This window comes from Rutilus rutilus, assembly GCF_951802725.1.
Source record: "Rutilus rutilus genome assembly, chromosome: 24".
NCBI classification, from domain to species: domain Eukaryota; kingdom Metazoa; phylum Chordata; class Actinopteri; order Cypriniformes; family Leuciscidae; genus Rutilus; species Rutilus rutilus.
The window spans coordinates 27,679,237-27,691,571 of NC_140228.1; the positions used below are offsets into that span (position 1 = coordinate 27,679,237).

The following is a 12,335-nucleotide window of genomic DNA, read 5'->3' on the forward strand; positions in this document are numbered from 1 at the left end:
CAAGAATGATGGCCATTGTTAAAGGGATGGTTCGGAGTAAAATCACGATGACCTCGAGCCAAACACCCCCTCCAGAAGACTTTTTTCCCTTGGTCGAACATTATTAAAGTTAGAGCTTATTTAGAGATATCAGCGGATGGTTTAGTGCAGGCGCTAATGGATCCAAGGCTGTATCTGGTAAATTACTCCACTACACTGTAAAAAATTTGTAACACTCCCAAATCAAAAATGTACGGAAGCCCTGAACCGCAATGTAAAAAAAAAATAATAATTCAAAAAAAAAAAAAAAGCTATAATTTCGAGATTAAAGTCGAAACGTTTCGAGATTAAAGTCGAAACGTTTCGAGATTAAAGTCGAACCGCAACGTAAAAAAATAAATAAAAAAAAATCTGTAAAAAAAAATAAAAAAAAAATTTCTGTAAAAAAAAAAATGCTATCATTTCGAGATTAAAGTCGAAATGTTTCGAGATTAAAGTCGAAATGTTTCGAGAATAAAGTCGAAATGTTTCGAGAATAAAGTCGAAATGTTTCGAGATTAAAGTCGAAACGTTTCGAGATTAAAGTCGAAACGTTTCGAGATTAAAGTCGAAATGTTTCGAGATTAAAGTCGAAACATTACGAGAATAAAGTCGTAATATTTTTAAAGGTGCTAATCTAACATGGCATTACCATTTGTTTTAGGACGTTACAAAATATACTGCGCCGGAATAGACTTTACAGGCGAAAACACTTTTCAGACTGGATGGAGGTAGCCAGCTTTATATCTGAGGAAATAACGGGATCCGGCCAAATGATTGGATACAGAATGATGCACCTAAAATGTATCCAGAACGGTGAAGAGGGAATCAGCGCGGATACTGTTAAGTGTTCTCGACCCAGATAGTGTTGCCTATTATAGACGAGCACGAAAACACGTCAAAAACACTGCCACATAAAGTTGCGATCAGATTGTGAACCTACTCCGGCGGAGTCTGTGCTCGTCTATAGGTGACGCCATGATAATGCATGTTGGTAGATTGGCACCTCGAATTTTCTTTTTGTTGAAAGCCCAGATAAAAGTAAAAAGCTACTATTTTGTGTAGATCCATGTCCGAGGCAGTTCCACTTCACAAGTGCATTTATTTACACAGACACACACACACAAAATTCAGAATTGGAAACACGCCCTGTGCGCAGTGGACGCGCGCCGTTATGAATGCACACACACGCAACTTCTATTTCGACTGTATTCTCTAAACGTTTCGACTTTATTCTCTAAACGTTTCGACTTTAATCTCGAAATACTAGAATTTTTATTTTATTTTTTACGGATTTTTTTTTTTTTTTTACGTAGGCCTACTAGAATTTATTAATTTTTTTTACGTTTTTTTTTTTTTTTACGTTGCGTTTCAGGGCTTCCGTAAAAATGTCAATTGACCGATAACATCTAAATTTTTCAATTGGCCCAAGTGAAAATCTGTACATTTAATTTTAGAATTTACAGAATTTCACTTGGGCCAATTGAAAAATTTAGATGTTATCGGTCAATTGAAATTTTTGATTTGGGAGTGTTACAAATTTTTTACAATGTAATGATTAGTGATGGGGACGAGACCGCCTATGCCGAGTCCGAGTCAAGACCGAGTCTTTGAAGGGTCGAGTCCGAGTCGAGACCGAGTCCGTTGGTTTTCAAATTCAGTCGAGTCCGAGTCAAGACCGAGTCTTTGAAGGGTCGAGTCCGAGTCGAGACCGAGTCCGTTGGTTAACATGGGAGGATTTGAACTTGAAACACGGAGTGTACTGACGCCGTGGTTAAAACAACATTGCTTATGTTTGTTCATGTTTATTTGAGGCTATAAATTAATTGGAAGATCGGTTCACGAGCAGCTTTAACTGATGCTCTACAGCGATCTGTCACGGCACATTTAAGAGCCACAAAATGGTATTTATTGTTTAAATTTCTTTTAAAAAATGACCAAATTTGAAAGGCAAGACTTTGTTTAATATGTTTAATATCAAAAGTAACCTCAAAAGTAACCGAAAAGTAACCTGGTCTGTCCTGTCTGTCAGCGTGTTGTCAGTCTCCTCTCTGCTCCGCGATGTATTTTTCACTGCGTGAGAACATTTTTTTTTTTTTTTTTTTTTTTTTCTGCGTGAGAACATGGTGTGGCGTGAGAACGGTGTAGCTTGTCGGACATAACGACAGTAACTAAGGGGGGCGGGTCTTTGCGAACAGTCAATTAAAATTTTCTAGTGGTATGTATTCTAGTGGACTAGTGATGGGACGAGACCGCCTATGCCGAGTCCGAGTCAAGACCGAGTCTTTGAAGGGTCGAGTCCGAGTCAAGACCGAGTCTTTGTAAGAACAAGTCCGAGTCGAGTCCGAGAAAGCAGAAATCGGTCTCGAGACCGGACTCGAGTACTACATCACTAGTAATGATGCCCAGAATGTCGACGTCCGGGTTAGCGGTAGCATTAGCCGTCAGGCAAGTGTTATTTAAATAAACTCCTGATGTACTTACAAACTTTCCAATGCCTCGTTTTATGAGTACAGAACCTATTTGTACTACTGTAGAAGTTTGGTACCATTCTGGGCATTATTAGTGGGGTAATTTACGAGATACAGCCTTGGATCCATTAGCGCCTGCACTAAACCATCCGGCTGATATCTCTAAATAAGCTCTAACTTTAATAATGTTCGACCAAGGGAAAAAAGGCTTCTGGAGGGTGTTTGGCTCGAGGTCATGGTGCAAAGGACCCTAGGGTGATTTTACTCCGAACCATCCCTTTAAGAACTATTAAAGGGATAGTTCACTTAAAAATGAAAATTCTGTCATCATTTACTCAAACTCAAACTCAAACCTGTATGAGTTTATAGGGGGAAAAAAATACTATGAAAGTCAATGGGGTCCATCAACTGTCTGGTTACCGACATTCTTCAAAATATCTTCTTTTGTGTTCAACAGAAGACAGAAACTCATACAGATTTGAAACAACTTGAAGGAGAGTAAATCTTAACAGAATTTTCATTTTTAAGTGAACTATCCCTTTAAGTATTATTTGTTATTTGTAATGATGCCTAATGCAGTGGTTCTCAACTCCAGTCCTCAGGACCCGCTGCTCTGCACATTTTGTAGGTCTCTCTTATCTGACACACTCAGTTCAGTTCATGGAGTCTCTCCTAATGAGCTGATGATCTGATTCAGGTGTGTTAAATAAGGGAGACATACAAAATGTGCAGAGCAGTGGGTCACGAGGACTGGAGTTGAGAACCACTGGCCTAATGCACTTCATGGATTCAATGGATTTAGGTATGCATTAATAATAAAGTTCTGGCTAATAATAAGCCAATAATTGTTTTTATATTATTAGGCCAATAACTGATAAATGGTCGATATTCAAATTCTACTGTATGAATAATAATACAAAATAAAAATGAATTTAAGCATTATAATGCACATTTAACAGTGTTATTAAATCATTAGTGTTTTTAAAGATTAACTTTAAAGGGATAGTTCGCCCAGCAATTAAAATGTGTCTTTATTGGGTGAACCATGGCTTTATGTGAGCATTGTAACATGCACAATTACATCCAATATCAGTCTACTCGACATCACATACACAATAAATCAAAAATACTGTCTAATAACTCGCATATCAATTCACTTAATTCTCTTTTCGTAAATTAGGCCCCTTGTGGCTTTCAATTCTTTATGAATTTATTCAAGAACCGTGCACAAATCCACTCTGCCTAAAATGTTTCATCAATGAGGTATTAATGAATTGCATTAATATTAATATTTGTATGCAGGCAAACCGAAAGGATTACAAAAGTAAGAGCTCTAAGCCTGTTAACACGAACGCTGGCAGACTTTAAGGAGAATCACACTGGAGACTCAAAGCTCTATGGAAACTGAGTGGGTGGGATCCTTTGCCTGTCAGCTTGTTATTCTGTGAACACTTTAAGCCTTTTATAGCTGTTTGTAATATAAATGCACCATGATGATGATAGAATATCTGAACATGGCTTGATTTTCCCATATTAGATGAAGTGTTGAGGTGAGAAGCAGGGGATGTTTCAAATGACACGCTTTCAAACTGCTCATACTTTTTCTGCAGTATGTACACTTTGCACTGCATATATCAATGCATATACTGATATAATATGCAGAAGCACAACAGAGCACACGGTGTGAGATTCTGCATCCCAGAAAGCAATGCACTTGACCTTTCTTTTCCACTGTGACATAAGAATATCAACCAGGACATCACATTTCTCATCTCTTTCTTTACTGATTAAATTTCTTCACTGACAAACGTGTTTAAAAGTGCAATAATAATAATAAAATCATATTATATTAAAATTGGTAATAAATGTTATAATTTTAGACCACAAATATTTGTAATACGGCCATTTAAATAATGTATCACTGCATACGGTTTCACATACTATTAAAATCCGAGTGGTGATGCAAGTGGTTAAAGGTCTGGACAGGCAACCTAAAGGTTCAAACCCTGCAAGAGCTGATTCATCAGCACTGTGCCCTTGATCAACACAGTTAACCTGGGGCGAAAAGACTCAGGGTTGTACAGCCTTCTCTGCTCCTGGAGAGTTGACTGTGATTTCTATAAACCCTGAGGATCTTGATTAGCATGTTCAGGTTTCTAATTAGGGCTTGGACTGTGGACCTCCAGGAGCAGGGTTTGACACCTTTGCACTTTGGCCTAGACTTAGGGTACGTTTACAAGACAATAATGTACTAAAAACGGAAAAGTTTCTCCTTTACATTTTTTTTGAGTACAGACGACAACGTTGTCCAAACTCTCCCGTTCGCATGGATCCACAACAACTATCTGTATTCTGCTGCCAGGCCAGTAGTTGGTGATGAACAAAGAAACACTACGCACCTACAGACTGAACACGTAACGCACATGCGTATTGTTGCCTTCACCGTTTTCACAGATTCACGCTTTTGCAATTTGATGATAACGGTATCGTATTCAAAAACTTGCACTTTGAAACCTGTTTTCTACATTTTGCATTTTCAGGACCGCAAAAACACTGTTATCATGTAAATAAACAGCCAAAATGCATACAAATGTTTTCAATTTTTTTGTTGAAAATGGTGTTGTGTCTCTTAATGATGGATAGAAATTTATCTTGAAAAATATATATTTTATCTATGTTTATCTATTTCAGCATTTATCTGAAATAGAAAGCTTTTGTAACATTATAAATGTCTTTACCTTCCCTTTTGATCAATTTATTGCTGAATAAAAGTATTTTTTTGTTTAATATATTTTAGAAAAAAAATACTTTCTATTCATCAAATAATCCTTAAAAAAATTGCAACTGTTTTTAACATTGATATAACAATCATAAATGTTTCTTCTTAGAGTGATTTCTAAAGGATCACGTGACACTGAAAACTGGAGTAATGATTGCTGAACAAATATATATATAAAACAATTCAATTGCATTAAATGGATCAAATAAATGCAGCCTTGGTGAACAGAAGAGGCTTCTTAAAAAAAAAATCTTCTTTTTTTATGTTTTTAAAAGAAGTCTCTAATGCTCACCAAGGCTGCATATATTTCAATATATAATGCAATGCATGCTTCATATCTTCTAAGAATGTATTGAGATTAATTTGATTCAAAATAATAAAGAATATGCCAGGATCTGCCTGTACGAGCCACATACACTATTACTTAAATGACACGAGCCTGTGCTGCTGATAAACACATGTAAATTCGTGTCATTACCTGTAATTATAAGACGGGAATTTCTTGCTCTCTTTCAGAAGCATTCTGTAGAGTGAAAGTACATGCTCTCTGCTGGACGCCGCCATTATGGAAACAGAGCTGTCAGTTCGACGCAAGGACCCAAGAACAGCTACAGGAGGCGCGCCTGAACACATACACGCTCTTTGGCGTTAAAATATACGAGCCAAGCTGATTTTCAAGTTTAATTGATAAAGTTTTTTTTATAAGTAAAATATTATAAGGTAATACAGTGTTATAAATTAATATATACTATGAGATGTGTTGTTTATATGCATCAGGCACATCAGCAGTCGTCTCAATAACAGCACGCGCTTCCAGATAGAGGTGAGTGAGGGGTTGTTCTGTAGTTTCATGCGCTGATTTGCACACATTTATTCTGTTTTTGTGAATTATGACGTGAGAATTACTGTCAGTGTGAGCATTTGGCGGCTGTTATTTGAAGTGTGGCTTGTCAGTATTGAAGTTGTCCGTTTGAATATAAATTACACAGGCTAGCTATAGCTTGTTCATGAGTCTGAGCAGATTAATCTCAATGAAACTCCTCACACAAACAAAAAAACGATATATCTGTTGTTTATATTGGTATTATCCTGACTTATCCTTAGTCATCATGTGATTTTATGTGATAGTGTTAGATTTACTGTTCACTATTGTTTTCCCACTGCTGCTTTTTATATTTACATGTTACAAATAGCACTTTTGTGTGTGAACAGTGAACTTTTGTGATATAATAATGGAAATAACTGACGTTTTGTGTGTATAATTTCAATTATTAATATGTTTTTGGTCTCATTAACCTGTTACTGTCATCCATATTTGTAATATTATAAACTACCAATCACTGGCTTCCGTACGCGAGTCTAGTGAACACGGAAGCGCAACATTTTTGGTTAAGTTGAAACCCAGTTTGTATGGTCTAGTACAGGGGTTCCCAACTTATGCTGTCTGCCAAACTCGTATAACCTAAAATACTTGCTTAAAGTTGTCATTAAACAGAAGTTGTGATAGTCTTTTCTTCCGTATTGTGATGTATGTCCAAGTGCAACGGCTTCTCGAACAAGAACAAATGTAGGGCGGAGCTTGATTTTGTCTGTGGGGAATTGATTGGATGGTTGTGGTTTGCTATTGGCTGATCTCATGATGGGAATGGGTTCGCAAAACCCCAGTTCAAAACTCTGTGTGCAATAATTATCATCTTACACATTTATGTGACACATAGGCTTTTAATGGTGAGACTTTTGTTTTTGTAATCAGGCTCTCAAGTTACAAAAAAAATTGGATTTAAATTTATCGGCCAATATATCGGTTATCGGCTTTCAAATATAAAGAAATATCGGTTATCGGTATCGGACAAAATGTTAATATTGGTGCATCCCTACTTAGCAGCAGCTTATTTTCTTTATGACTAGGGATGCATGAGATATCGGCCACCATACCGGTATCAGCCGATAGTCTATATGTTCATTTTTAATGTTATCGTTTGTGGCCCAATAAGAAAATTTGGCCGCTATATTAAAGCCGATAAATAATGGATTATTTCCTTCAGCTGAGACTCTTCAGATGTGCACTGTTTGCCATGATGGTTTTGAATGTGCCGTCATATAGCCTACATAAAATTATAATGAGAACATCATCATAACTGTGTGCTTGGGACATGTCTTTTAAATCGTGAGACTTTTGTTTTTGTAACCTGGCCCTCAAAAATTATATCGGCCAATATATCGGTTATCGACTTTCAAATAAAGAATTAGCCTGTCAGTATCAGTATTGACCAAAATGTTCATATCGGTGCATCTTATGACCTTAGAAATCCTGGTAAGGAGGTTAAGAAAGATGGTGGTGGGGTTTATATCTGCTATGCTGTTGTGTTGTGCATTACAGGCCTGTCTTTAAGGCCGTGACACACCAAGTCGACGTCAGAGAACTAGTGGCGATGAAAGACAATTTGTTTTGCCGCTTTGCATCGGCTGCATCTAAGCCATAAAGACTGACCATAGGGCTGGGCAAAAAAAATAGATTTTTCAATTAATCGTTTTTTAAAATGTGGTCGATTCAAAATCGATTCTCAAAGGCCATGAATTATTTTTTTTATTTTTTTTATTTTTTTATCGATCACCCAAAAGCCAGTATTAGTCTTCCTCCACAGTTCATAGGCTTGCAGCCTCTGTTACAGCTAATGCTGTGAGATTTTATGTTTGTTTTAAACATAAAATAATCTGATCCTGTTTGATCAAGGCATGTGAAAATCCTGTCTATACATTGTATGCATTTGAAATATAGAGTTGGAAAAATAAAACGAGTTTAATATACAGGTTTGTGGCTCTTAATTTCTTTTTATTAATTAACCACTTGTAAACGTATGTTCACTGTTCTTTTTTATAAATATAGGATTTGTATTAAATCTATATTCATTGAGTCGAATCGAAATCGAATTTAACCCTCAGAGAGTCTTCGTTTAGCAGTCACACTCAGTGCCTTCCCGGTCAGAAGTGACCGGACACCTAAAAATGAAACTTCCTCCATCCCAGTAAAAACCAATGCAATTTATTTTTGTTCTATAATATTTATTCTTTTTAATTTAGTATTTTGAGACAATTTGATTGAACTTATTAATATTTATGCTATATTTATAGTCCATTTTTTGCCATTGAAAATAATGGTTTTTTTTTTAAATTATTATTATTTTTTATTTTATTTTTCTATGCGGTATTTTCAGTTAAAATAGAGACTAGGCTTTCAGAAAAAAAATAAAAATAAAAAAAATAAATCAATTTATTAAACATAAAATTAAATAAATCATGTTATTGCATGGGTTTACCACTAGATGCCTGTAATAGCTCTAAATGGAGATGCTTGTGAATTCTAGTTGTTTTTGGACCAAATTACTTACTTTTAAGATGTGGATTGATTGTATTTTTTTTTTAAATTGTCAAATAATACTTTTTGCCAAGGTTTATAACATTTTATTAATTATTATTTTAATAATTTTAATAATTATTATATTAATTATATATATATTTTAATTATAATTATTAATTATGTTATGTTTTTCACTCTTGATGTTTTAGAGTTTCACCCCTTCATTGCTGAGCACTTTTTTTCTGCATCGTGGCCGATTTGTAGAGAATTTTTGTGTTTTTGTCAATTTCCCATTCATTTCCTATGGGGGTCATTTTTGACCGAAGACCATGAGTGTGACTATTTTTTTTACGACCACTTAGCATTCTCGGATCATGACCTCAATTTTTTTCTGTGTTCACATACCTAATGCCAGAAAAGTCACCAAGTTTCGTAACATTCCAATGAAGCTGTGATTTTAAAAAATTCAAAACAGATTTTTTGTAATCTGAATTTATTGGTGTGTATGTGTATAAAAGTGTGTTTCTATGTGTGTGTGTGTGGGTGGGTGTGAATTTTTTGCACTCTTGATGTTGTAGAGTGTCACCCCTTTACTGCGGTGTACTTTTTTTTAGAATCGTGGCCGATTTGTAGATTGTACAGACAAAAATTCAGAGAATTTTTGTGTTTTTGTAAATTTCCCATTCATTTCCTATGGGTCGGTCATTTTTGACCGAAGGCACTGAGTGTGACTATTTTTTTTACGACCACTTAGCATGCTCGGATCATGACCTCAATTTTTTTTTTGCATACATATACCTAATGCCATAAAAGTCACCAAGTATCATAACCTTCCGATGAAGCTGTGATTTTTTAAAATTCAAAACAGAATTTTTTTCGGTCAGAAGTGACCGAAGACTCTCTGAGGGTTAAAATCGAAATCGAATTTAGAATTCAAATCGAAATCGAATCGGAACATCTGAATGGATACCCAGCCCTAGCTGACTGCCAGCCATGTGTGTTCTGCGTGTAAGGAAGTAATTGTCTATATCATCAGCCAATCAATACTCAAAAAGGGAAACCGAAACTGGAACTGCAGATATAGCCTACAAACCCTAAACAATGCAGCGCTTGCTTACCATTTCGAATATCAGTCATGCTGATCACTTCATTCCAGACGGCTCATGTTGGTATGAAAATATTCACGTATTTGAATGCTCAGGGAAGATGACGTAAAATTAGAGCAGCTTTTTGTCTGTGCCGTCTAGACTAGCTTGAAGCCAGCGATCTCTCTCACCGGCGGCCCGACGCGATTCAACACGCGAAATCCCGTCGACGTGTGGAAAACGTCACAAAAACTAGCCCAACAGACGCTCGACGTTGGCAGACATTTGGCTTTGTGTCACGGCCTTTATTTTGACAGTGACTTACATTTTAAGTCAAGTCATCGTCATTTATATAGCGCTTTTAACAATGTAGATCGTTTCAAAGCAGCTTTACAGTGATAATAGGAAATTACAGTAACAGATTTTTTTGGCTTCACAGCAGATCTAGAATAAAGTTATTTTCCAGCTAAAGTTCGTTTTTGGTTGATTCACTTCCATTGCAAAGATCATTTACCGTTTCAACTGAAAACAGAAAACTTGTAATGTGTTCTGGCTGTTGATTTGCAGGACAACAGTGTTTGGTGGCTCAATGTTTTACCACTTTCCACTTCCGTTTCGAGCTAAAACCTACATCAATTACATTGCACTTTTGCTAATAAGCAGACAGTTGCAAATCCACAAATTGCACTTTAATCTGTTTAACATGATGTAAAATGAAGCCATGATCCTTCCTGGAGCCGTGAGTTTTCAGGCAGCTTTCCTCAGAAACCCATCAGATCAACCCATGGATTTGCTATCTGTAAGTTTTAGAGCTTCCGATAATGTCCACTTTCTCTGTGAAATGCTGGCTAAGGGAATCAAATGCCACACTGTCTGGTGAAGAGTCGATGTTTGAAGATCCTTGTTCTAAAATTAAAGTGTGAAGTAAGTCACATCTCAAACGAATGTCACTGTGATGTGTTAAAATCTGCTGGAGATGTTATGAGAGGTTATTTAATGACTGCCAGCAGTAAATGAAATGCTTTTTTTCTGATTCAGCAGGATTGAACATGGAGAGTGTGTATATTATTAGTCTGCATTTGAAGTGGATCAAAAAAGTTCATCAAAGTAAGACAAGACAAGAACGGGTATTGTTTAAAATTCGTATAACTTTGATGAAAGGTTTTGATCCACTTCAAATGTTTACTGCTGTGTATATATATATATATATATATATATATATATATATATATATATATATATTATATATATATATATATATATATATATATATATATATATATATATATATATATATATACATACACTCACCTAAAGGATTATTAGGAACACCATACTAATACTGTGTTTGACCCCCTTTCGCCTTCAGAACTGCCTTAATTCTATGTGGCATTGATTCAACAAGGTGCTGAAAGCATTCTTTAGAAATGTTGGCCCATATTGATAGGATAGCATCTTGCAGTTGATGGAGATTTGTGGGATGCACATCCAGGGCACGAAGCTCCCGTTCCACCACATCCCAAAGATGCTCTATTGGGTTGAGATCTGGTGACTGTGGGGGCCATTTTAGTACAGTGAACTCATTGTCATGTTCAAGAAACCAATTTGAAATGATTCGAGCTTTGTGACATGGTGCATTATCCTGCTGGAAGTAGCCATCAGAGGATGAGTACATGGTGGTCATAAAGGGATGGACATGGTCAGAAACAATGCTCAGGTAGGCCGTGGCATTTAAACGATGCCCAATTGGCACTAAGGGGCCTAAAGTGTGCCAAGAAAACATCCCCCACACCATTACACCACCACCACCAGCCTGCACAGTGGTAACAAGGCATGATGGATCCATGTTCTCATTCTGTTTACGCCAAATTCTGACTCTACCATCTGAATGTCTCAACAGAAATCGAGACTCCTCAGACCAGGCAACATTTTTCCAGTCTTCAACTGTCCAATTTTGGTGAGCTCGTGCAAATTGTAGCCTCTTTTTCCTATTTGTAGTGGAGATGAGTGGTACCCGGTGGGGTCTTCTGCTGTTGTAGCCCATCCGCCTCAAGGTTGTGCGTGTTGTGGCTTCACAAATGCTTTGCTGCATACCTCGGTTGTAACGAGTGGTTATTTCTGTCAAAGTTGCTCTTCTATCAGCTTGAATCAGTCGGCCCATTCTCCTCTGACCTCTAGCATCAACAAGGCATTTTCGCCCACAGGACTGTCGCATACTGGATGTTTTTCCCTTTTCACACCATTCTTTGTAAACCCTAGAAATGGTTGTGCGTGAAAATCCCAGTAACTGAGCAGATTGTGAAATACTCAGACAGGCCCGTCTGGCACCAACAACCATGCCACGCTCAAAATTGCTTAAATCACCTTTCTTTCCCATTCTGACATTCAGTTTGGAGTTCAGGAGATTGTCTTGACCAGGACCACACCCCTAAATGCATTGAAGCAACTGCCATGTGATTGGTTGATTAGATAATTGCATTAATGAGAAATTGAACAGGTGTTCCTAATAATCCTTTAGGTGAGTGTATATATATATATATATATATATATATATATATATATATATAATGTGTGTGAGTGTGTGTGTGTGTGTGTGTGTGTGTGTGTGTGTGTGTGTGTGTGTG

At 36.6% G+C, this 12,335-nt stretch overlaps 2 protein-coding genes across 4 annotated transcripts in view; one reads left to right on the plus strand and one right to left on the minus strand.

Annotated features, from left to right (window-relative positions):
* lyrm4b (LYR motif containing 4) overlaps positions 1-6,051 on the minus strand; it is a 73,657-nt gene extending 67,606 nt beyond the window's left edge. For both annotated transcript variants that reach the window (XR_014626145.1, XM_084398782.1), the window contains exon 1: positions 5,747-6,051. Coding sequence is in view for 1 of the 2 variants with exons in the window: in XM_084398782.1 (XP_084254908.1) it covers positions 5,747-5,901 (155 nt within the window). In the remaining variant the exon portion in view is untranslated. The remainder of the gene's footprint in view (positions 1-5,746) is intronic.
* fars2 (phenylalanyl-tRNA synthetase 2, mitochondrial) overlaps positions 5,985-12,335 on the plus strand; it is a 148,976-nt gene continuing 142,625 nt past the window's right edge. Inside the window, exon 1 of one of the 2 annotated variants that reach the window (XM_084398778.1) lies at positions 5,985-6,091. The gene's annotated coding sequence lies outside the window, so the exon portion shown is untranslated. The remainder of the gene's footprint in view (positions 6,092-12,335) is intronic. The other variant, XM_084398777.1, reaches the window with a different exon arrangement.